Source organism: Myotis brandtii, unplaced genomic scaffold (assembly GCF_000412655.1).
Source record: "Myotis brandtii unplaced genomic scaffold, ASM41265v1 scaffold416, whole genome shotgun sequence".
Lineage (NCBI taxonomy): Eukaryota > Metazoa > Chordata > Mammalia > Chiroptera > Vespertilionidae > Myotis > Myotis brandtii.
In genome coordinates, this window is record NW_005365989.1 from 207,713 (window position 1) to 233,246 (window position 25,534).

The 25,534-nt window shown below is 40.4% G+C and overlaps 1 protein-coding gene and 1 pseudogene across 3 annotated transcripts in view; one reads left to right on the top strand and one right to left on the bottom strand.

Moving 5' to 3' along the window:
* Window positions 1-25,266, bottom strand: part of CCDC68 (coiled-coil domain containing 68) — a 44,613-nt gene extending 19,347 nt beyond the window's left edge. Inside the window, exons 1-7 of one of the 3 annotated variants that reach the window (XM_014545613.1) lie at window positions 25,163-25,266; window positions 15,069-15,148; window positions 9,333-9,428; window positions 7,365-7,489; window positions 6,156-6,242; window positions 3,157-3,297; window positions 1,847-1,972 (exon numbers count right to left, since the gene is read on the bottom strand). In XM_014545613.1, the coding sequence (XP_014401099.1) occupies window positions 1,847-1,972; window positions 3,157-3,297; window positions 6,156-6,242; window positions 7,365-7,481 (471 nt within the window). In that variant the 5' untranslated portion in view covers window positions 7,482-7,489; window positions 9,333-9,428; window positions 15,069-15,148; window positions 25,163-25,266. Of the gene's footprint in view, window positions 1-1,846; window positions 1,973-3,156; window positions 3,298-6,155; window positions 6,243-7,364; window positions 7,494-9,332; window positions 9,429-15,068; window positions 15,149-25,162 lie in introns of all 3 variants that reach the window. The other 2 variants (XM_005873609.2, XM_014545612.1) reach the window with 2 other exon arrangements.
* On the top strand, window positions 18,147-22,743 carry LOC102253015 (annotated as a pseudogene).
* Window positions 25,267-25,534: the final 268 nt, after the last annotated feature.

Consider the following 25,534-nt stretch of genomic DNA (forward strand, 5'->3'; position numbering starts at 1 on the left):
GGGGGGTGGGGTGAGAACCGGGTAGAAGGGAGCTATGGGGGGAAAAAGAGGAACAACTGTAATAATCTGAACAATAAAAATTTATTTTTAAAAAATAAAATAAAATTACTGTAATACATATAGGAAACTTTTCATACATACTTTATTTTAATTACACAAATGTGTCTACATAAGTAAAAACAGGTAACTTAATTTGTCAAATTTTTAACATACAACCTACTTTCCTATATAATGGACTTTCGGCTTTAACGGACGACTCCTTGCCCGAATTAGTCCATTATATCAAGCTTTTACTGTACAAATATTATCTTCTATAATTTTCTGATTAACCCCCAAAATAATAATAACAATTTGCACTTGCTTAGAATTAATTTTTTAATTCAGTGTTTCTTTCTAAATAAACCTGATGGGCTACAATAATACCAAATCAATGAAGAATTAATAATATATAAATATTTTCCCTAGAATGTTTACATTTGTTACCATAAAGCATACTACTTGAACTAGTATGAGAAAGAGAGACACAAATTTAAGAAAACAAAATTTTTTACCTTTTCTCAACAAAACATATCTAGAACAAAAATGAAATTTTATATGTTTAAGAAAAATAATGTTTTATTTTAACACAAAAGTGTCAGAAAAGCAGAATAATTCTCTCCACTGTGTCCGGGTGGGTAGCAGCTGTGCTGAAGACCAGTGGAGAGCAGTCCACCTGGCTGCCCCCGGGCCACAGGGCGCATTTCAGCTGACTTCTGACATGCACACTCACAGCTGTGTGTGTAGTTAACAGATTTGAGAGTGTACAGCTTTTAAAAAAAGTGTCTGTCTTCCCTTGACAACACCAGGCAGGCATTGCTGCCAGGCCACTCCAGGCTGGGGCTGAGCCCCTTGGCCGGGACATGTGCACTCCAGTCCCGCAGGCTCACCCCTCACAAAGCGCTGGGGTCCACAAGCCTGCTCCTGTCACTCAGGCTCTTATCTGCACCCTGTGTGCTGTGAATTTTTGACCAGCACCTCCACAGGCTGAAGCATGAAGGCATGTCACCTAGGAGAGAATTTCCTACTGTGTCCCCACTGTGCTTTCCTAGGGCCAGCGCTGGCGGGGATCCAGGCATGAATGAGCATTCAATTTGGCGCGCGTATGTGCGCTCGCGCGCACACACACACACACACACACACACACACACACACACATGCATGAGCACTATTATTTTTCTTTTCCAGCTCTAGAATGCATTCTTCAGATAAACTTTTATTGGCCCTACAATATATACTTCAGATTTAAAAAAGAAACAAAAATGTGTGTCTACAATTTATATACACACGTATATACATATTTAGGTTTTAATATTTTTAATTCTCATATATTAAAATATGAAATATATAATTTTTATATATCTTAAAATATATATGCACACATACACATATGCTTGTTGTTTACTCAACCTGAGAAATGTATTCTAGGATCAAAACCATTTTGAAACCATTTCACTAGCCCAATTCTTTCGTTTTAGACACAAGGAGGTCCAAGTCCAGCAAGATGGAAGGACTCAACCTCGGCTACTTAGTCAAAGGCAGAACCAGAGGAGAAGTCACTGGCCAGGGTCACCTGGGACAGCTCTGGTTTCTAGGCAGGGTGGCACGGCCCACCTGCCGTCTGTGCTCTGCAGGGCCCTGGGCTAGGGTGCTAACACAGCAGCTTGGCAACATCCAGGGGCCGGCAAAGCAGGGATGGGCGAGGGATGGTCACAGAGCACTTCCTGCCCTTCCCATTGCTTGCTTCACATTTAACTCTTCAGAAAGGGGACAAGAACGACTGGGGGCTATTTACCCAACAGGCAAGTACCTGGAGGAAGTGTGTGCTGTCCTCATGCTGCTTCCTAACTTCCGCAGACTGTGTTTGGTAGATTTCAAATAATCTCTGGGCCACATTTCTCAGAGCCGCTGCGCCTGCTTCCCTGGAGGCTTCCAACTAGGAAAAGAAAAGAAAAAAGGTCACTGTGCAGGTTTTGACATTTACAGTGAAAAGGTTCTAAGGCAGAACGGTTTGACGAGCAATTAAAAACACAGAGGCGGTAAAACACAGAGGCGGTAATTGTCTGGTTTGCATCCCTGTTGTCAATGGACAGGAGAAAAGACCCTTAATTTGTAAAAGGAAAATGTAAAATGAGAAACCCTGTTTAGTGGGGCTGTCATGCAGGCAGACTGGGCCTGGGCAGGCCAAACCAGAGCTCCAGGAACATCAGTGCCCTGTGTGTACACACTGTACTACCCTTCAGACTTCCATGGTGCCCATCAGCTTATGCATGTATTTGCAAGCATTGTATCTTCCATGTTCACAGCAGTACTAAAAGATGTACTGTCCTGAAATAGCAGTGATTGAAATAGACAAGATTGGAGTATAAAGGCAGTAAAGCTAAAGTGTAATGAATCTTTCAAGAATTTAACCTAGCCCTAGACGGTTTGGCTCAGTGGATAGAGCGTCGGCCTGTGGACTTTGAAGGGTCCCAGGTTCGATTCCAGTCAAGGGCACATGCCTGGGTTGTGGGCCCGATCCCCAGCATGGGGCGTGGAAGAGGTAGCCAATTAATGATTCTCATCGTTGGTGTTTCTATCTCTCTCTCCCTCACCCTTCCTCTCTGAAATCAATTTTAAAAAAATTAAAAAAAGAATTTAACCTAAAGAAATAATCAAGGATGACTGCAAAGATTTACCTACCAAGATAGTCATTGCAGGACTGTATATGTATATGTATATGTATATGTATATGTATATATAAAATATATCATGATTTATTAAACATGTGAAGACTTTTAAAAAATTTATTGCATTAAGAACATGTCACACAAGACCCACCCCCCTTAACACATTTTCAAGTGTCCAGCAGTCTTAACATGTCATATAGCAGATCTCTAGAAACTCTTCATCTTGCACAACTGAGACTTCATAACCATTGAGCCTTTGTGAGATCTTTTTAATAATAAAAGTAGGCTCTCAAATAAAATAGTGAGTTTTAATTTATGAAACATCAAACGCTTCTCTACCTATGTGAGCCTATGTGTGGATCTACGGCTGTGTGTGCAGGTCTGCTTTACAGATCCACGAATCTATCCTATTGGCTCAAAATACCCTAGAGAGTTCTCCTCGTGGTCATACCTTGATTTTCAATACTTCATTCTCTTCGTTCATTTTTAAGAGCTGTAAATCTTTGCCTTTCATCCTGTCCATGAGCAGATTCAGACTGCAGCACGAGGGGCCCATTTCAGAGTCAGAGCCATTCTGAATGTTTCGACAGCACTGAAACGAACAAGCGTGATAATCACAAACCTTTCCTTTCCTCACAAGCTTCAAAAACAACAACGATTGCTCCCTATGACGTATATCATGGGAGAGTCAGGTCGGCACAAATAAACCTTCTGAGTCTCAAAGACCAGTAGAGATTTCTAGATGAAGCAGCTGGTCTCCATATTTGCGTAAATTTGAATAGATTCTTATATTTAAAAGAGACGAGTACATCTTTTCTGTCTTTTATATTCCCCACAGTTTTAAATATACCATTAAGTCCTTTTAAGAAAATATAATATCTACAAGGCCAGTTTTTTTTTTATTAAAAAAAATCTAAGTTACAGACTAATGCAGTTTGGTTACTTACAATGCATTACAAACTAATACAATCATACCTAATAGGTACAATATATAATATTATATAGATCCTATAATTATAACATCTTTTATTCAGTAAGCATCTATTATGTATCAGATAATCTTTTAGCTGTTTTATACACACTCCTTTGTCTGAATACTCAGAACACTAGAAGGTATTATGTCCATTATACAGATGAGGAAATTGAAGATTAGAGAGTTTAATATCCATAATAACTACTCAAACAAGGATTAGAATCCCAGCTTGCTTAACAACAAAGCCTATATCCTCTTTAGTACAATAGATGGACTACATAAATAATTGATTCTGTCATGGTTTTGTTTTTCCTACTTCAGACCCTCACGCATATTCTCATTTTCCATATATAGAGTAGGCATTGTTTTCTTTTTTAATTTATTAAAGAATATTTGATGGGAAAACTCTTGTAGAAGGTAGCTTACTGTCAGAGATAGTTAACCACAAAGATCATAGATCAGTGCCTCTCAAACTTTAACGTGTATATGAGTCACTTGGTGATAGATCTGGTTAACATGCAGATTCTGATTCTGGGATTCAGGAGGTCCTGGGTAGAGCTCTAGATGCCAGACTTCTAACAAGCTTTCTGCTGCTGCTGCTGCGAATGCAGACCGCACTTTGAGAGGAGCATTTTACAGAGTGAAATGCTTGGCCTCTTTGACTCCAACGTATTGAAGTCCGCTTTGTTCCCTCCTGGCCTTCAGGTTAATAGCTTCTTTAGATCAACATGCTAACCATTAGAGGAATTCTGCTTGCAGCCTGAGTTTTTAAAAAAAGATCCCTGACTAGAAGGGGCCTCGCCCAAGGAGGTAAGGGAAGTATATACAAAAATGATTGTTTTTCAAAGATTTGCAGGAACCTTGTGACCTGACTCACATCAACTAGAGTGAACAGACTAAGAACAAAGAAGTTTCACAATCTTTCTTGGACCCTTACTGGTACCCAGATGTCTGTGGTCATCAATCACCTCTTGCCACTCCAATTCCCCCTTCTCTTGACATAAAAGAAGCCAGAACTCTGTACACTTTGAAGATGGATTTGAGGTACCATTACGTTTTCCATCTTCTCAGTTGGTGCCTTCTTGGTCAGTAAACTTCTTACTTGGAGCTCTGATGTTTTGAGTTTTGGCATTTTAAAGCATTGGGTGTACAAACTTTGGTTCTGTAACAGCAGAGCCCTAGATCATTACGGTTAAATTTCTACTGCAACATTACCCAGATGCCAAAGGTTTTGATGCTTCATTTGTCTGCTAAATTGTGGTTTGAGATGGCTGAGCAGAGACACTGGCAACAAAACTTATCTCCATTCATAAGAAACTACTTCTATTAAGGTCCTCAAAACATCCCCAATGTTATAGCCAATAGTCAATGTTCAGTCCTCAATTTACTTGGCCCATGGACACCATTTGACACAGTAGTTCAACTCCTCTTTCTGAAACCCCTTTTCTTGTATTCAGTGACTCCATTTTCTCCTGTTTTTCCTCCTAATCCACTAGTCTCTTTTCTCAGTCTCCTGTGATGGTTCTTCCTCTTTTTCCTAAGATCTAATATTGAAAATCTCAGGACTCAGAGCTTAGATTTTTCTCTCACTTCTATCCACACTCACATGCTTGGTGATCTCCTCCACTTTCAGGAGTTTAAGCACCATCCTTACTCCCCAAAATCTCTACCCTGTAGCCTGGACCTTCTATCCCAGACTCTGCCCTCCACTCCAGAATCAGATATCCAGCCCACCCACTAGAAACCTTCACTTGGAGGCAATAGGCAACTTCAACAGAACCAAAACTGATTTTTTTTATCTTTCCCATCATTCATAAACATTAACCTTTTCTTTTCAGTTTCAGAACACTTGGTTTAAGATAATAATTGAAGCTAGTTGTGTTAGTTTGGGGAGCTGAGGATGATAAAGGAGACTGTGTTTATGCATCATACCCTATCTTTGGTGTTCTCCATGACCATGCAACATAGTGGATGACATTGATGCTGATGACGTGCACTTGGCTCAGATGAGATTTAACTTGGAATAATCCAGACAAGGCTAAGTGCAGATTGCTCAACCTTAAGAATATAAGGCTGATCACAGGGGAGGGGGCGTGTTTTAAAGTTATCGATTGTCTGGTCACTCAGCTAATGGCTTCAACTGCATGGCCATTGTTGAGGCCCAGGTAAACCTAAAAGCTTGTGCCTCTGTCTGTCATTGGGAAATGTTGCTGCCATGTATCCTGGCTGGGCTGACACCTTCCCATATACTTTAGATAAGTAAGCCCAGCTTAAAATATTCGGGTAAGGCCTGGTCATTCCAATCTGATCCTAATGCTATCTGTGGTTAAATATTTCATGCATATGTCCATGAACATCTTTAGATAATGATAAAATATTTAACATTCATCATTCAAAGCGGCAAAGAATATTTCCTATTTGGCTTTATGCTTATTTACTGAAGGAATAAAGGTAGTGCATTTTGATAAATTCATTACCTTTGTATCTAGTTTGTGCTTTGTACCGCTATGTCCAGTTTCATCTTTAAACATTTGATTACGGATCTTTTCCAGAGTAGCTCGAATCTAGGAGATAAAAATATTTTCTTTTCATTTAAAGGCATTTAATGTCCAATACTTTTTTTCTCTATACCAGCAGCAGTGTACTTGATTTATCTAGACAGTAATACATATATACTGATGTCAGATTTAAATAACTACCATCAATCTAACTTGCATTAAGGCTAATATTGTTTAGATTGCAGAAAATGAAACACTTGGTCCTTATAACTCTCAGTCAAATCTAAAATACAATCTGAATGAATACTATACGACAAAATAATTACTATTTAGTAATTAGTATTTAATTCTATTTAGCTCTGCTTTTCTATATAGTAATTTAGTACTAATTTACTATTAAGTAATTAGTGTAAAACAATTACTATTTAGTAATCACTACAAAATAATGACTATTTAGTAATTACTATAAAATAATTACTATCTAGTAATTACTAGAGAATAATTGCTATTTAGTAATTACTAGAGGATAATTACTAAATGGAGACGATACAAATTTATGCATGAAATATAAGCCCTGTGTCCTGGTGACCTATGGAATTGCAAGACACTCAGAGATGAATTAATAGATCTGAATGTTACAAACTATCTGTGTCCACATTTCCCATCTCTTCTAAGAAACAGTTCATACAAATGTAAGTTTTGTTACCCATTATCATTAAATTCTTATAAGAGTTCACAATTTTCATGAAGGAACATGCCAACATGTAGTCATTGGCAGATAGCATCCCTGAGCTGTGAGAAGAAATGAGGTAAGGAGAGACAGGAAGTCAGCAGAAAAGGTAAACATCTCCTAGGGAACATGGTACCAACACTCCCGGAACAACTGAAAATAATATACCCAGTAGGAATTGCAGTGGAGAATACTGTGGGACAAATTAAGTGCTGATAGGTGTTCCGAACCCCGCTGGCTCATTCTTCTATTTCACTCCAAGTGTGAAAACAGAGGGCTCATATCCTCAAGAGGATACTAAACAGGTGTTCAAACTTCAGTTATCAAGATTGTCCTTTGCCAAACTAGGTTTGCTCTTCCTCAGACGTTCTCAGGAAGGAGAAACAAAGCCCACTAATCTGTATTACTTTATTGTAAAAAATCATATCGTGCTAACATGGTGTCTGGCACCCACATACCATTCTCACATATTCGGTTTCTTCAATAATGTGAGCTGACGTGGACTCATACGAGGCAGGATTGTCTTCCATCTTACCCCTTGAGGGAACCTCTGTGGTCACTGTTACTGTTGTCATGGTGAATTCTGGCTTTAGGAACACATAAATCAGTTAGACTAACTTATTTGGTGATATGATTATATGGTGTGTAAACTGTGCTGTCACTATAATTAAATACTGTATAGTAGAAAATATTATAAATTATTTATATGTGTATATACCCATAATTCCAGGAATTTATTTAATATTAAAACAACACTAGCTGAACCAATCCTTGATTAGAAACTTAAAGATTATCTGAGAAGGAAATAGTAACATTTTTCTTTTTAATCCACATCATATTAGACTGTAGAGACTGTGGCTTCTTCATCTTTATATTCTAGCACATTGTAAGTGCTTAATAAATGTTTGCGGAAATAAAATGATATAATTATAATATGTACATATACATATATCACTTACATACAGGGTGTGGCAAATGTAGGTTTGCAGTTGTGAATATGAAAAACAGAGACATTTTGTCCTCTAGATGTGATACAATCACAAGTAGAAAGCATCACCTATGAAATACGACTTTTTAAAAAGTAAGCCTGAATCTAATTAAGCTCCTATATCTAATAGCAGTAAATATCTGAACAAAAGGAAAGTGCTTAATGCAGTGGTTTCCAATGTGGGGCACACGTCCCATAGGGAGGCAATTTAATATTTAAAGGGGGCAATTCGGGAATGAGTTATTCACAGTGAATTTTTTACATTTCTTATGGTTCTAGAGGCATCATATACAGTATATAAGTATATATTGTGACATATTTATGCATTTCAGTTCTCTATTATATATGTTTTGAAACTTCGCTTGCTACTTTTTCATATCACTTCATATTATTATTTTTAACAATTTCTTAGTGATTTCTTCCTCAGTACCCATTACCAAGTTAATGGCCATTTAGGCTTCCTCCATGTGAATAGGAGTCCACTTTTTGAATAATAAGAATTAGATGTCACGGGTCAGGGGGCATCAGGATTTTAGAGATGCTTAGGTGGGGCATGGACAGAAAAGGTTGGGAACCACTGGTTTAATGACTACAAGGGTAAAGGTTGCAATTAGCCAAGTCCAGATTATGTGAAATATTACCAGACAAACTAGTTTCTACCACAGATTAATTATATAAAGAAAGATGAGGCAAAGAGAAATCGCTATAAATTAAGAATCTTAAGAGACATGTGACCAAATGTAATATATGAATCTTCTTTGGCTCCTGACTCAAATAAACCAGCTATATAAAGACATTTTTGAGGCAATTGGGGAAATTGTAACAATGACTGGATAATAGATGATGTTAAAGACTCACTGTAGTTTTGCTAGGTGTGATAATGAATTTATGACATTCTTTAACTAAAAATCTTGCCCAGCCGGTGTGGTTCATCAGTTGAGCGTTGACTTATGAACCAGGAGGTCACAGTTCGATTCCTGGTTGGTCCATATGATGGGGTTTTGGGCTTGATCCCAGGGAGGGGGCATGCAGGAAACAGTCTACCAATGATTTTCTCTCATCATTGATGTTTCTATCTCTCTTTCCTTCTCCCTTCCTCTCTGAAATCAATAATTTTTTTTAAAAAAATCTTATCTGTTAGTCATACATTCTGAAGTATTTGCAGTGAAATAATAAATTTGGAATTGCTTTAAAATATTCTAATACAGAAAAAAGTGGGGTGGGCAAAGATGAAAGAAGTCTGGGCAAAATGCAAGGTATTGTCAAAGCTGGGCAGATGGGGTTCATTATACTCCTCTACCTACTTTGTGTCTGTGGGAAATTTTCATAATAAACAATAAAAAACTAGAAAATAAAATAAAAAGTCCCGTGAGATAGGATTATTAATCTCATTTTACCGATAAGAAAGCCAAGACTCTTATAGGTGATGTTAACTTACCTGAGATCACAGTAAAACTAACAGAGCTGAAACTCAAACTTTTGTCTTCTAGACACCAAGTTCAAGGGTGTTTCCATCACATTAAGGCTGGCTTCCCTAGTGAGAAAAAAACACAATTATTTAAAGTTTAGCAATAGCCTATGCAGTTAACACAGAAAGAATTTTCATATTTACTAGCATCAGTTTACAACTGGATAGCTTTTGGGGATAACGCAGTTTTGCATTTATCCTTTAATCTTCGATGAAATTGACGGAGTATGCCAACAATTTTCCATTTTATTCTAAATCTTCTTAGACAGCCACGCTGACTTCTATTTGTTTAGGCTGCAGTTGACTTGGCAGCTGCAGCTCTGCTGTTACAGAATTTGAGTGGAAGTACTTCTGTTACTGGGTTCTCTTAAGTCTCTTCTGGGATTAAGTTCCCAGTTCAAAACAACATCAAAATGCTCAGAGTACAAAATAAGCTCACAGAACATAAACAGACTCATCCACACAGAGAACAGACTGACAGCTGTTAGAGGGGAGTGGCTTGGGGCTGAGTGAAAAAAAGGGAAGGGACTAAACAAAACAAATAAAAACGCTCATAAACAACAGTGTGATGATTACCACAGGGAATGGGGGGTGGAGGAGGTAGGAGAGGATAAAGGGGGAATAAATGGTGACAGAAGGAGACTTTGACTTTGACAACACAATATACAGGTGATGTATTACAGAATGGTGCATCTGAAACCTATATAATTTTATTAACCAATGTTATTCCAATAAATTCAATAAAAATTAAAGAGAAAGAAAAGAAAAAAGGAAATACCCATGGAGGCGATCAGCAATGTGTTTGGCAACCAGAGGTGGGGTGGGCCAGAGTGGTGGTCAGCAAACCAGGCCCACAAGCCCGAGCTGACTTCCTGTCTTTCTGGACAGCCTATGGACTAAGAATGGTTCTCAAATTTCAACCATTGAAATAAAAAAATAACACTTGGCCCTAGCCAGTTTGGCTCAGTGGATGGAGCGTCGGCCTGCGGACTGAAGGGTCCCAGGTTCGATTCTGGTCAAGGGCATGTATGTACCTTGGTTGCGGGCACATCCCCAGTGGGGAGTGTGCAGGAGGCAGCTAAATCGATGTTTCTCTCTCATCGATGTTTCTAACTCTCTATCCCTCTCCCTTCCTCTCTGTAAAAAATCAATAAAATATATTTTTTAAAAAATAACACTTCATGGCACACGAAAATTATATGAAGTTCCAATTTAGTGTCCTTAAATAAAGCTTTACTGTAACCACAGCCATTAATTTACATAGTGTCTATGCTGCTTTAGCACTACACACAGCAGAATTGAGTAGCTGTGACAGAGAAAATATGTGACAGGCAATGTTTAATCTGCTCCTTTACAGAAAAATCCTAGGTTAGGATGTGGCAAGGAGTGGGAGCAAAACCAGTGGGAAAACAGAGGCAAGCAAAACATCGATTTGGTCTGAGTTGTTTTTGGTTCTCCAGTTCATTGCCCCTTGATCTATAGTTCCACTTGATGGATTTACCTTCTTTTTTTCTTTTTACTATGTTATACATTATGTACATTAACAAATGATAGGAGGTATTTCATCATAGGAAGTAATCACTCTTAAGAATGGATTTCACTGATTTCTCTCAGTCTTTCATAATTTGAAAACTATGATGCGCCTCATGTTTTATATCCAAAATATATTTTTTGTGTCATTTATTCTTTTTTTTAAAAAATATATTTTATTGATTTTTTACAGAGAGGAAGGGAGAGAGATAGAGAGTAAGAAACATCGATGAGAGAGAAACATCGATCGGCTGCCTCCTGCACATCTCCTACTGGGGATGCGCCCGCAACCCAGGTACATGCCCTTGACCGGAATCGAACCTGGGACCTTTCAGTCCGCAGGCCGACGCTCTATCCACTGAGCCAAACCGGTTTCGGCAGTGTCATTTATTCTTAATATCGAGGTATGCAGCTCCTTAATAACTATTATTTCCACTCACTATTGGGCCATCTTCAACAAGTGCCATAAAATCCTAGCCTCAACTTACACATCTGTAAAATAGGGGTAGAAACGCCTCTAATTGTAAAAACGAGTGTTTTTTTTTTTAAATCCCTGTTTGTAGAAGGCAGTCAATGGAGAGTAACTGATGATATTGCTGCTCCTAGTATTTTATATTATTGATGACCACAGAAGATAAGCAGCTGGTTGCAAGGTTTATATCCAAATCCATTCATATGAAATCAAATTCCATTTCTCTGTTTGGTTCAGAAAACTTTTTCAACCACAGTCCTTGATTTGTATAAAGAAACCCAAGGGGAACTTAAGCTCACAAAGTCCAAATTGCCATATGGCATTAGCTTCCTGGGGAAAATCCATCTTAACATTTTATTTCTGCCAGAAGTAGATTAGGCAGATAAAAATTTCAACATAAAACACAATCAGTTAATTAAAGTGAGAAACGAATTTTATTTGTTTTCTGCTAGAGTGGATTGAAGACAGCTTACAAGTGGCATCCCTCCAAGAGGTGTTATTTCCTAGATCAAAGCGGTGCAGAAAGGACTCTCAGGGGACAGGGGAGGTGCTGAGCAGACTGGGCTTTGGCTTCTCATCTGAACCAAAGAAGCTCTGCTTTGTTCAGTCTCAAACTGATTTTTTCCGTGAGACTTTCGGTGAAGAAAGAGCTTTCTACAAAGAGAAGTTTTGGAGCTAGACTATCTAGCTTCATGGCCTGACCCTGCCACTCAGCAGAGGTGTTGAACTTGAGCAAGTTCCTTAACCTCTCTGTGCCTCTGTTTCCTTATTAGTAACATTCAGATAATATCAATAACATGAATAATTAATTATATAAATAACCTGTATGGAATTGTTTGAGTTAACACTTTTCAAGCACTTATAACAGTGCCTAGCACATAATAAATGATTCATACATGTTTGTCAAATGAGTAAGTAAAATATGAAACCATCAGTGGTAGAGAAGAACCAGGTAATATTTTAAAGAGTCTGCAGATTGAGCTGGGCTATAAGAGAAACTCTGTTTGGGGGAATCTAAAGACCAGCACACCCATTATATTGGTTCTTTCTTGAGAAAGCATCAATAATTCATCGATATCCCAACTGATTATGCTAACATCTAATGAATAGTTTACAAGTTACAAAGCAATTCATACACATTATTGTGAATTGTGATAAAGCAACACATCACTGGTCACCCAGAATAATGTGACTAAACCTACTTCTCTGTTTAATTACAGAAGAATGGCTTACCCGTTATACAATCAGCACATAGAAGGCAGCGAACTGTGTCCCCTCTCCCATTTACATGTTGAAGTCCTAACCCTCAGTACCTCAGGATGTAACCTTATTTGAAAATAGGGTCACTGTAGATGTAATTAGTTAAGAATAACTCATACTTGGGTAGGGTGGACCCCTAATCCCATATGACTGGTGTATTCATAAAAAGGGGAAGTGTGGACACAGACATGCACTTTGGGGAGAAGTGGAGGGCAGCAATCAAGGTGGTGCTTCTATAAGCCAAAGCGCGCCCCAAACTGCCAGAGAACCACCAGGAGCTAGAACGCGAGAAGCACAGAACAGATTCTCCCTCAAAGCCCTTAGAACAGTGGTTCTCAATCTTGGCTGCACATTAGAATCACCTGGGAATCTTTTTAAAATCCTGATTTCTGGGTCTCATCCTCCGGAAATTCTGTTTCTTTGTTACTAATGTTGTGGCCCCACCCCATAACAAAGACACAGAATTTCCGGAGGATGAGGCCCAGAAATCAGGATTTTAAACAGAATTTCCAGAGGATGAGGCCCAGAAATCAGGATTTTAAAAAGATTCCCAGGTGAGTCTAATGTGCAGCTAAGGTTGAGAACCACTGCCTTAGAAGGAACCCATCCCACCAACAGGGCCTGGGACTTCCAGCCTCCAGAATTGCGAGACAGAAATGACTATGTTTAAGCCCCATGTTATGTTGTGGCTTCATCATGGCAGCTCTAGGACACTAACACAGGCACTGTTCATATTCTAGAGCAGCGGTTCTCAACCTGTGGGTCGAGACCCCTTTGGGGGCTGAATGACCCTTTCACAGGGGTCACCTAAGACCATCGGAAAACACATATATAATTACATATTGTTTTTGTGATTGATCACTATGCTTTAATTATGTTCAATTTGTAACAATGAAAATACATCCTGCATATCAGATATTTACATTACGATTCATAACAGTAGCAAAATTACAGTTATGAAGTAGCAACGAAAATAATTTTATGGTTGGGGGTCACCACAACATGAGGAACTGTATTAAAGGGTCGCGGCATTAGGAAGGTTGAGACCCATTGTTCTAGAAATTCTAACAAATGTGTTTCTTTCCTCTACTTAGCCCTTAATTCAGTCATTCATATATTAAGTATTTATTAAATACAGCTGTGGCCACAGGGGTGAGCCAGGGACTCTGCCTTCATGGGACTTTCCGTATACTGAAAGTACAAAACAGTAGTATGTAGAGAAAATAATGAGAGGTGATAACAAGTGTCGTGAAGAAAAGCAGAGCAGGGGAACAGAATAAAAGGAGGCACTGGCGCTGGGTGGGAAGGGAAGACATTTAAGCAAAAGTCTTGAATAAAAGAGGCAAAGCCCCATGGCCATCAGGGAGAAGAGGACTCCAGGCTGTGGGGGGAGGAGCAAGAACAGGCTGGAGTTTGCTTAGTGTTCTAAGAACAAGGAACCCAGCGTAGCCTACCATGTTTTCTTTTTTATTTTGAATGTAGCGGGGATTTTTTTTTTAATAGCCTGAAGTTTAAGACTTCCAATTTGCCTAAGGACCTGTCACCACAGCCACTTAAAACAGGTCTCCTCCTGGCTGGTAAGGCTTCCTCAGGGTTCAAGGAAAGGCCGGGTAGAACAAAGTCAAGGCAAGTGCAGTGAACTCCAGGTCAGGCAAGAGAAGGGGCCATAAAGTCCAGGTGACTAAGTAGTCTTCTCAACTCATTTCCGTGGGTGCTGATTGAAAAGCTCCATGGTGGATGGTTGGCATGTTTTGGTTGTTCAGTACTTGACCCTCCTTCCCAGATAATACAGAATCGGCATCTGTACAGAGTCTTTGCAGGAAAAGGTGCCTTACCTGTTCTTCCTCCCTCCCTGGGGCTGGAGCACAGGTACAACACCTAGACCCAGCCCACTGAGTACTGTCACCTGGGAAGGCTAGTAAGGGGTTGTCCATCAGGCATGTGGAAGCTGGAGTCAATGAAAACCCCATTATTATTCTCGGAAGGGAAGGAGGCTGGCACAGGGCGGTGCTTTGTGCCCAGGCAGGAGGCCAGTGGAAGTATCTAGTGACCAGTGGCAATGCCAGAAGGACTTTATCTTGCTCTTGCTAAAGTGTGATCTTTGCAAGTTTTCCCATTAATTCTGGATGCTATTCCACACCCTTCCAGTAAATTCCATTTCTGCTTAAGTTAGCCAGAGTCAATTACTTAGGTTTGCAACCAAGAGCCCTGATTGGTTTGGACACAGTTTCTGAGTTTTCAGTTTCTCAGTTCTGAGCTAACAATATTAACTATTATTTCCTCATTCTTGATCACTATTATATAGAGCTTAGATATTAGAAACTGAAAAAGTAATACCATACAAGTGCTATAAAAATAATCAGGTTATATGAGGGGGGTTGGGGGAAAGCTCACATATCTCTAAACTCTTGAAGAGACAATCTCCTGAGTATTAAAGAGCATACCTGTTCTGCATCCACATTCCACAGCACAATGGTGACATCCAGTGTCAGCTAGCTAAATCTCAGGTGACTGTGCAATTTACCTGGAAAGTGACGCACAGTATATCAAAAGACATGCATGTTAACACTGAGCCCAAGTAATAAGTTTTCAAGTAATAATCTAAGATTTTTAAAGTAGAGCTAATTGTGTTCATTTGCAAATGCTACTCATTTGTATATACACATATAATTATATCATAGCCAGTGCTATACAAGGCTCCTACATATGAAATAAAAGCAAGTTAGTTTGGGAGAAAAAGGATTGAAATATTGGTACAAACACAATCTACAAATATAGATTCTTGACAAAGTACTGTGTCATTTACCAAGAAATCATTTTCCATATGCTCTCAAAATTAATCATTACAATACACTATCTATAGTTATTATCCATATATCTCTATCTCTATCCCTGTATATGTATGTATAATGCAACCAAGTCACAGACAAATGATTTAAGTTTTCCAAGGCCATAACTTGACCTCATTACCTGAACCCAGATAGATGGATCACAAATTCAGGTTTCTTTGTAATGAAATGATCTATCTATTTAGAATTTTGGAAATCAGCTGAAGATTTCACCCAGTGCCCATATGGCAACTAAACTGCAAAGAGGGGCAGGGGAATCCCATGGATTCCTTCCCATTTGGAGAGGTGGGGAGCAGGGCCCAGGGTCTATTGCATGCCCATCATATGAAGGCTAGGGTATTCTACCTTTAATAATCCTCACAAACATCCTGAGAGGTTGGTGTTATTAGTCCCATTTCACAGATGAGGAAATGAGGCTCAACACAACCAAGTGAAGACTGCTACTTCATAATGGTCATGGATCCCAACCTATGCATCCGCTGGTTCTTTCCAGCTTACCACTTTGCCTCCTGTTGCATTCTGAATTGATTTCTAGGCCCAGTTTCTTGAGCCCAAGCTAGTTTAGCAATCAGAGTTTCCCAAAGCAAGTCACTAAGTAACAGTCAAGTACCTCCTGATGTGAGCTCCTAGGTGTGTCCTTCAGGAACCTGAGCAGACAGTGCTGTCCCCATGGATTTACCCCACAAACAGAAGGAGTACAGATTCATGGCTTCAAAACAAGGGCTTTGGACAAGGTGCTGCCCACAAGACTTTGTTCTCCTTCCCCACTAGCTGGGTGGCCTTGGGAACCCTTTTAAACCCCTTAGGGCTCAACTGAAAATGTCAGATGACAATGCTAACTTCCCCTTAGAGTTACAAGAAGATTAAATGAGGTAACACATAAAAAGTGCTCACTGGAGTATCTGACCCGTTATACGCAATTACGGAATACTAAATACTTAAATTCACAGCTTCTTGTGGACATTGGTTAAAAGGACATCACTTGACAGTGTCAAGGATACACTCAATTGACCCCACTCAATTCCTCTCCCATCAGCCAATTATTCCTCCTGCTTTGAGCTTTTCCATTAACAATTATTTCAAAAGCCACTTATGATTTGTCAGTGAAAAAAAATACGATAAGAAACAGATGTCAATGCCATATATCTCAGTCATTTGTAACATTGACAAGGAAAGTGTCCTTTTGGAAAATTTCTTTTGTGGCTTTATAAAATATTTTGAGTAGAAAACTCAGGAATATATAAAATAGTGATAACTTTCTAAACTCATCCTGGAATATTTTCGCTTCAATGTAATATACTTAGTTTTTTAAAATACATTTTTATTGATTTTAGAGAGGAAGAGAGAGAGAGAGAGATAGAAACATCAATGATGAGAGAGAATCACTGATCAGCTGCCTCCTGCACGCCCTCTACTGGGGATCAAGCCCGCAACCCAGGCATATGCCCTTGGCCGGAATCAAACCTGGGACCCTTCAGTCCGCAGGCCGACGCTCTATCCACTGACCCAAATCAGCTAGGGTTAATTTACTTAGTTTTAAAAATTACCCAGTGAGGGGGGAAACAGACAATACCAAGTGTGGGTGAGGACACGGAGCTGGAACTCCTGTCTGTTGCTGGTGGGAATGAAAAATGTGCCGCCACATTGGACAACCCTGGGTAGTTTTCTATGAAGTTAAGCACACACTGTACAACCCAGCAATCCCATTCCTAGGTGTTTACCAAGTGAAATGAAAGTTTATGTTCCATAAAACACAATGTTTATGATTGCCAAACACTAGAAAAAAAATCGAACATTCATCAATAGGTGAATCCTACTCATCAATATAAAAGAATAAACTACTGTTACGGCCAACAATATGGATGAATCTCAAATGCATTGTGCTGACTGAAGATGATCAAATCCGAAAGGATACTTATTCTTTAGTTCCACTTATATAACATTCTAGAAAATTCTTTGGGGACAGAAAACAGATCAGTGGTTACCTGGGGACAGAAGTGAGGGAAAAGCTGACTACAAAGGAGAGCCAGGGTATTTTTTTGGTGGGTGGGGTGGGTGACATAACTGTTCTATGTCCTCATGGTGATGGTGGTTCAATGACTGGAACCATTTGTCAAAACCTACAGAACTCTACATTAAAAAAGGGTGAATTTATATACTTTTGTTTTAAAAATTAATCCAATAGTACCCTAAAAAGCAAAATACAATTTAGATTTCAGAATCCAAGGATTTCACTGACTTTATCAGAACTAACTAGAAGCCACAATTAGCTTGATTTTCTTTTCTCCACTCAAATTATTGACCCCCCAAAAAGTAAATATAGCAAAAAAGCAGCAGTGGAATCAGGATCGTTAAAAAGCAGGTAACAGGACTGCTAATAGAAGTATTGCTGCTATAAGAATAGTCAGTAAAACCTGATATTCAATGTGGTGATAGAAACAAGGGAAATCTAAACATCTTAAGAAAAGTCAATTATAATTATTATTTACTAAAGTGGAAAAGTAGGAGGAAATATAGAAAAACTATGTAAGAATATTTGCAACAAGATTTAAATCTAATTCATGAACCTAGAACTCCTTGTCTCATCTATCCATCACTTTCCTAGTCATTTTCTAGATGCATAGCTGTTATCATTCTTCGCAGTTGCCCATTTGTATGTAGACTATCTGGCCAATGGCTACAGAGTCTGCTCAGATTGTCCACCGCCTGAAGCAGTGGGGACCCTGTGCTTGGCAGGCTCTACCCACCCTCTGGCTCCAGGAAGATGTCACTGATCTGCGAGCAGCATCCAACCAAAATCCAGACGGTAACAGAAAAATACAAGGGTGAGAAGTAGCTTCTGTTCTGGTAAAACCAAGTTCCTTGTACTGGATCGCGTCAACAAATTTTATGATGAGTGAGCGCATCAAAATAATAAGATGCTTACAGCTCTTTGCTGATGGAGCCTTCCTCCAGAAAAGCGTGCTCATGCCAATTTCAAAGTCTATGAAAGTGAAAAGGATGAAGACAGATTCCTGCGGTTGGTATGTGACTCTTAGGAGAAATTTGAAAAGAGATTGGCAGTGTATGGCTACAAAAATGCATCTGTCCTGGGAATGTTTAAACCCTGACCAAGTTTAAAAAAAAAAAAGATGTTACAACAGAGATTGATCAATTCATCTAAACACAGATCATAAAAAGAGTAGTGTTCCCACCCAGGATTTTCAGCATGTTGTTTTGATATTTCAAACCAGCGGTTCTCAACCTGTGGGTTGCGACCCCTTTGGGGGTCGAACGACCCTTTCACAGGGGTCGCCTAAATACATCCTGCATATCAGATATTACATTACGATTCATAACAGTAGCAAAATTACAGTTATGAAGTAGCAACGAAAATAATTTTATGGTTGGGGGTCACCACAACATGAGGAACTGTATTAAAGGGTCGCGGCATTAGGAAGGTTGAGAACCACTGTTTCAAACCAAAAAACTGAGCTCCAAGGAAGCACAGTCAGCTTTGGAAAACTGTACTATTTAACCTAGAGTCCCTTGTTTGCAAATCTTAGAAGTTTAAAGAGAATCCTTTGCATTCTAAGTTGTCAATACAATAGATCTTCAAGTTATGTTAGTAAATTCTCCCCCACAACCCGAGTATGAACTTGCATTTTCAGCCATAACACGCATTCAAAGACATATGTACAGTATTGTCTTCTCCTTAGTGTCACAGATTCTGCCAACTCTTTATAGAAGGGTTTCTCCTCAACTAGAGAAATCTCCTGAAGAAGCTCTGTAAGCATAAGCTGTCAAGTGTCACATCCTAAAATGAATTTGCCGCTCAGTAGTTGGCACAGAGCAGGGTGAATGGGGTGTATGAGAAAACAGCTCTGACTGATGCTGTTCAAGGTTCCCAATTGCTAAGAGAGGCATCCCAAAGCCAATGCCTATGCCTATGTGTTAGGAGGTTCTTGTTTGCTGTTCTATAGGAAACACACAGAACAACAGCACCACCTCACAGGAACCTGGGTCATTTACAACTTCTGTCTAGCTCCTAAAAAAAGACACAGAAAAAAAAGGAGTGGCATTTCTTCTGTTTTGGATTTTCTCTGATCTACTAGTAAGAGCTCAAATAGTGCCTGATTTTGTAAATAAAAGAACAGGTATATCAGTTTCATTCTTTAGCACAGTCATAGAAACAACAGAACAATACAACTAAAAGCTTGTAAATCTAGATACTCTCCCTCCTAATTATTGGCTAAAGGGTATGGATGATTCATGCTTTATGTTAAGTGTACCACTGAAATGCGTTACCAAGAAGCGCTCATATTTTGAAGAGTAATTCAGTTATCACTGTTAGGTCTAAGGATCACCAAAATTCTCTTATTCTAAATGCATACATTTGAGATGAACTGTAGCAAAGGAGATGTATCTTCTTTACCAATATTAATGTCAAGAGTTAAACATCTCCCAAGTCCAACCTAAATGACTGAATGGCCCTAACTGGAGAGGCTCAGTTGGTTGAGTGTTATTGATTCCTGGTCAGGGCACAAGCTCAGGTTGTGGTTCAGTCCCTGATCAGGGTGGTGTATAGGAGAAAACTGATCGATGTTTTTCTCTCTCACATCAATATTTCTCTCTCTCTCTCTCTCTCTCTCTCTCTCTCTCTCTCTTTCTGTCTCTCTCTCTTTCTCTCTCAAAAAATTAATAGAAACGTTTTTAAAAGGACTGAATGACTGAGGCTTCTTTCTATCAGCATGAGGTTTACTATTCACAATTTTCATGGGAGTATCACAGAAAGATCGGTTATGTCACATTCAGAAACGATAGGCAATCCATACCAGGAATATAAGTAAGAGGTTGGCTCCCATCAGTTATTTTCAAATTATGCTACCAAGGAAGCTTAGACCAACGTGTCTGCCTTACCACCTAAATGCAATTGCAGAAATGAGTCACAGCCTTACAGTGGAATGAATATTAGCAATAAAAACAAGCCAATCACTGAAACATGCTATGATCTGAATGAACCTCAAAAACATTATTTTAGGTGGAAAAAGCCAGATGCTGATGACCAAATATTGTATGATTCCATTTGTATAAAGTGTCCAGAAAAGTCAAATGTAAAGAGACAGAAAGTAGATTAGTGGCTGCTGGGGCTGAGGGTCAGTGAGGCAGACAGCCATGTGGGGTCTTTTTGAGATAATGAAAATGTTCTAAAGCCAGATTGTGGTGATGGTTGTACAATTCTGTAAATTTACTAAAAATCATTGAATTATACACTTGAATATATTTTTCAGTCTATAAATTATACCTCTAATAAAGCTGTTTTTTAAAAAGAGCAAAAAAAAAAAAAAAAGAGGGGAGGCAAGAATGCCTTGAATAAAGCTACTCTTTATCTCTGGGAGGAAATATAATTACTGTCATAATATACAGGGAAATATAATTTGATGCATAGAATTTTCTCAATTTGAAGGTTTTCATTCATTTTTTTCCTCCTAAATTATTGACATCAACTATTAAAAGTTTAGTTTTCATTAAATTTATATAAAATTGATATTTAGCTATTTTAGGTTTAACATCTCAGTATTTCATAATACTAGTTAGACCCCCAGAATGTTAGGCCTGGGCAGGTACAACCACTCTGTAGGGCAGAATGCCTGGCTAGAGGCAAAACTGGGAAAACAAAAACCTTGCCCCCCAGGTAACCTATCTTCCCTTAGCATATCACTGGTCATGTGACCTTTTCTTCTCTAATGATAACATCTAGGCCTCAGCTGTATTTCAGCTCCAGGTCCAGAAAATCAGCAAAACCAAACAAGTGGCACTGTGGCTACCTCAGGACCAGCTACATTGACTAATGACCCCACCCCCCCTACTCCTCCCCCTCGCCCTGGCACCAACCAATCAGTAGAGACCAGGACCCTAGAAGAGCACACCTGAAATGCTGGTGAATATCCTATTAAGACCCTCCCTGAGGCCTCCCCTAAGATTTCCACCTGCAAGACAAAGGACCCAGTGCATTCTCCCTCCAAAGAGCACACCCTTGCCATTCCCCCACTGGCAGGTATCCTCCAACCTCTAAGGGATCACAAGAGACTTGCAACCAGGGGAACAATGGGCAGCTCATCCCAGGCTTACCCCTGAACTGTCTCTAAGGCCCCCTTTTCTCTGACTTCCCAGTGAGCCAGAGCAGCACAGCCTACACTCTCCTGTTGCTTTTTCTATGCCCTTCCTTGTTTCACTGTCCCAAGTATATTCTGGCTGCCATCATTGACCCAATGTCAGTGCTGGGTAGCCCTTCCCTTTGGATATCCCATCCCCCATTCCCTTTCCCTAAATAAATTCAATTTTCTTTAATCACCGTCTGAGATGGCTATTTAGCCTGCCTGGGTGCACCATCCACCATATTCACCTTTCAATATTAAACCCAGAATACATGATTCCTAAGTTCTTCCCCAATCTAAGCAAAAGAGAAAACCACTTTTTCCGCCCTCTTATTGCTTGGCACTGAGTGCCTGTGCACCTCTTTCCTCTGCGGCTGCCCAACTCCTGAACCAGCCAACACCATAGGTTTTGGAGGCCTGAATAGGCCCACTGGTCTCCAGGTGCTCAACGACTACCCGCGGCCAAGAGCCAGATCCATCGAGGGCTCTGTGCCATCACACGCAGACGTGGCAGTATTTGAAGCAGTGTCCGGCCTACCACCTGCCGACGTGTATCATCCCCCACGTTGGTATAATCACATCAAGTCCTACAAGGCCAGCCTGCCCGGAGTGAAGACAGCTTTGGCCTAGTATGGCCCTGCTAATGTGGAAGCCACCACAGGGAGTGGAGCTACAGATACTAAAGGTGATGATGACATTGATCTCTCTGAATCGGATGAGGAGGAGGAAAGTGAAGAAGGGAAGAGGCTAAGGAAAGGACAGCTTGGGCAGCATGAGTCAAAGAAAGCCAGAAAGCCTGCACTTGTGGCCAAGTCTTCCATCTTATTGGATGTGAAACCGGGGGATGACGAGATGGAAACGGCAAAATTAGAGGAGCGTGTCAGGAGCATTCAAGCAGACTGCTTGGTCTGGGGTTCTTCTACACTGGTTCTAGTGGGGCGTGGAATTTCAAAAACTTCAAATAATCTTGTGTAACAGAAGACAATAAAGTTGGGAATAGACATGTTGGAGGAGTGGATCGCTGCTTTTGAGGACTATGTGCAGTCCATGGATGTGGCTGCTTTCATGATCTAAATCCATTCTGGATCATTGCCCTTAAATAAAAGCTTGAAATATAAAAAACAAAGAAAGAAAGAAAGAAAGAAAGAAAGAAAGAAACTACTGATCCGAATAACACACAAGTTCCTTTACAAATTATTTAAGTCAGTGTAAGACAATATGTGGTTTGAAACTGAGCTGGTTTAAATCACTGTCAAAACAGATGATCATTGATATGGTTCCTAATCTATGGTCTCAGGGTCCTGGAGGATTTCAATGTGTGCCAATTCCATGAGCACAGGAAGGTGAGCTATTTACACAGGGCTGGGTCCCCCTGAGTCTCCAACACAGAACACGGTGCCCTACAGGAGGGGCACTCAGTAAATATTGGCTCAATGGATGCATTAATAAGGCGGAAACCCAGACACACCAAGTATTTTCTAAAATTGAATGGAAACACATACAGGCTCTTGTTTTCCAAACACAGGTAAATTTTCATGCTTGTAAAATGTAAGTTCACTTAAACGTGTAATTAAATTGATAGTAACATTTTGCCATTATGAACTTTTTTCAATGAATACATGCTCATGTGATTTTGATGTAAATACCTCAGTTCAAAAGATTTGAAACAACTACTTCTAAAGACTTTTAAATTCCCTCCAAAATCTTCAAATTTTTTTTTTCCCTTTTCTGTCCTTATCCCAGACAAATAAACATACACTTCACTTTTCAGTTTTAGCCAAACCTAGCTTACTTTTTCATCTTTGGCCGGTACTTGGATTAGGACTCAAGCCCTCTGGATGTCCAGCACATTGTAACCCATAGCATGCTTGTATTGATTCATGGAACCATCAAGGTGAATAAATAATACAACTGAAATAGTGACTATTTCAAAAACCTCTTTGTAGTTAGAAGAGGTTTAAGTCATTTCACAAATCACAAAGATAGGCTCCTTCTTATGAAGTTTGCCTGGGTCCCAGGAAGTGTAAACTGTTTTCATTCTTTCTGTAAACCGAGGGGCCCCAGGGAGGGCATTCCCTGCCCAGGCACACATTCCTCTGTGTCAGCGACCTTCACTATCCAGGAGTGTGAGGGGCGGGGGCGGGGCTGGCCCAGCAACAGGAAACAACAGCACCAATTGTGTCTGTCCCGGTACCTGAGACTCCAGCTCAGATCAAATTTCTGGAAAACCAGACTTCTGCAGAGCTGAATATTTAATAGTGTTAGGTAAAATCAAAAGGACAGACTATCTTTTTCCCCCTCTTGCAAATGCAGAATATAGTAATTCCCCTCTGCATTTCTCTGCTTCACCTAGTCTATATATACCAAGAAAGTAAAGGAGGTTTGGATTCCTAAAATAAAACAATATAGTGTAATGGTGAACCGGCAGTTTCAGTTATATTCAGGGCTAATTGCTTCTCCCAATCTATATAGTATATTTAGAGGCAAATATACTCTATATGGGCAAAAGTGGGTTAATAGTTGTTCGTATGGGAAAAGACATGCAGGTTATGACAATAGTTTTATTTACTCGAAAGAATGTCACAATGGCACAGTAGATCTACTTTTGCCTGTGCGTGTGTGTGTGTGTGTGTGTGTGTGTGTGTGTGTGAAAGAGAGAGAGTGTGTGTGTATTTTTCTTTTTTCATCAGGAAGAGGGTTGAAAACCACAGCCATGTCATCATCTCATCTACAAACCAGCCTTGTGCGGCCCTGTACTAGCCTTTCAGGAAGGTAACACTGCGCCTCTGCACAACTGCAGGGCTCTGGAGCTTCCAGCTCTAGCATCCCACCACAGCACACCTGCAGCTACAGACTCCCGCAGGAATGAATGAAGGGCAAGACAACCACCTTCCTTCATTCATTTGTCTGGGTTCTTAATTGCGGGAGCAGTGACCTGCCGGAGCCGCGACCTGGGGATTCACAGGTGACAGCAAGCTTTCCAGAGGGCTTTCTCCCTGGTCCTGACAACAGAAGCCGCGGGGGCCTCTGGCGACCGAAATAACCTGGTGTTCACCGGGCTAAGGAGGACTTATCTTTGCTCTTGCAGCGGTTCTCAACCTGTGGGTCGCGACCCCTTTGGCGGTCGAACGACCCTTTCACAGGGGTCGCCTACGACCATCCTGCATATCAGATATTTACATTACGATTCATAACAGTAGCAACATTACAGTTATGAAGTAGCAACGAAAATAATTTTATGGTTGGGTCACAACATGAGGAACTGTATTTAAAGGGCCAGAAGGTTGAGAACCACTGCGGGGGTGGGAGCTTGGGGGATAGGAGGTCTGGGGAAGCTACTTTCTCTTCCCGGAGGAGCAGAAACTTCTGGCCCCGGGAATCCGAGCACAGAAGACCGCTTTACCTGGAGGTATGCTCTCCTCACAAGGGTCCCTTAATAGGGACTTGTCCCTGGTGAACTGAGCTGCGCTGGTGAACCGGCTTCAAGGGCACCTGGATGCCCCCCCCACCTGGGGGTGACCTGGCGCGCGCTGGGGGCCGCAGATCGCCTACCTGGAGGGCGCTGAGGGCGCGCGGGGTTCGGCGCCGCTTCACCCCTGGGATCTCCCGCCGGGTGGACTCGGGGCCCTGGGAGCTCCTCAGGGACAGATCAGCTCCTCCCGGAAGGGCGCGCCCGGGGCAAAGTCCGGCGTCCGGGTGGCTCCGGGGAGGAGCCTGGGCTCCCGCCGCTCCCAGACGCACACTCCCTGCTCCACGAACCCCGGGGTGAGCTGCCTGCACCCCAACACTCGCCTCCCGAACACCGCACACCTCTCAGTAGAGATATAAGGGGGATTGTTTATAAAGAAGGTTCTGTTTGCACTCTAAGTTCATAAACTTTTATTTTTGTTGTTTATAATTAAACTTTATATTTTGGAGTAATTT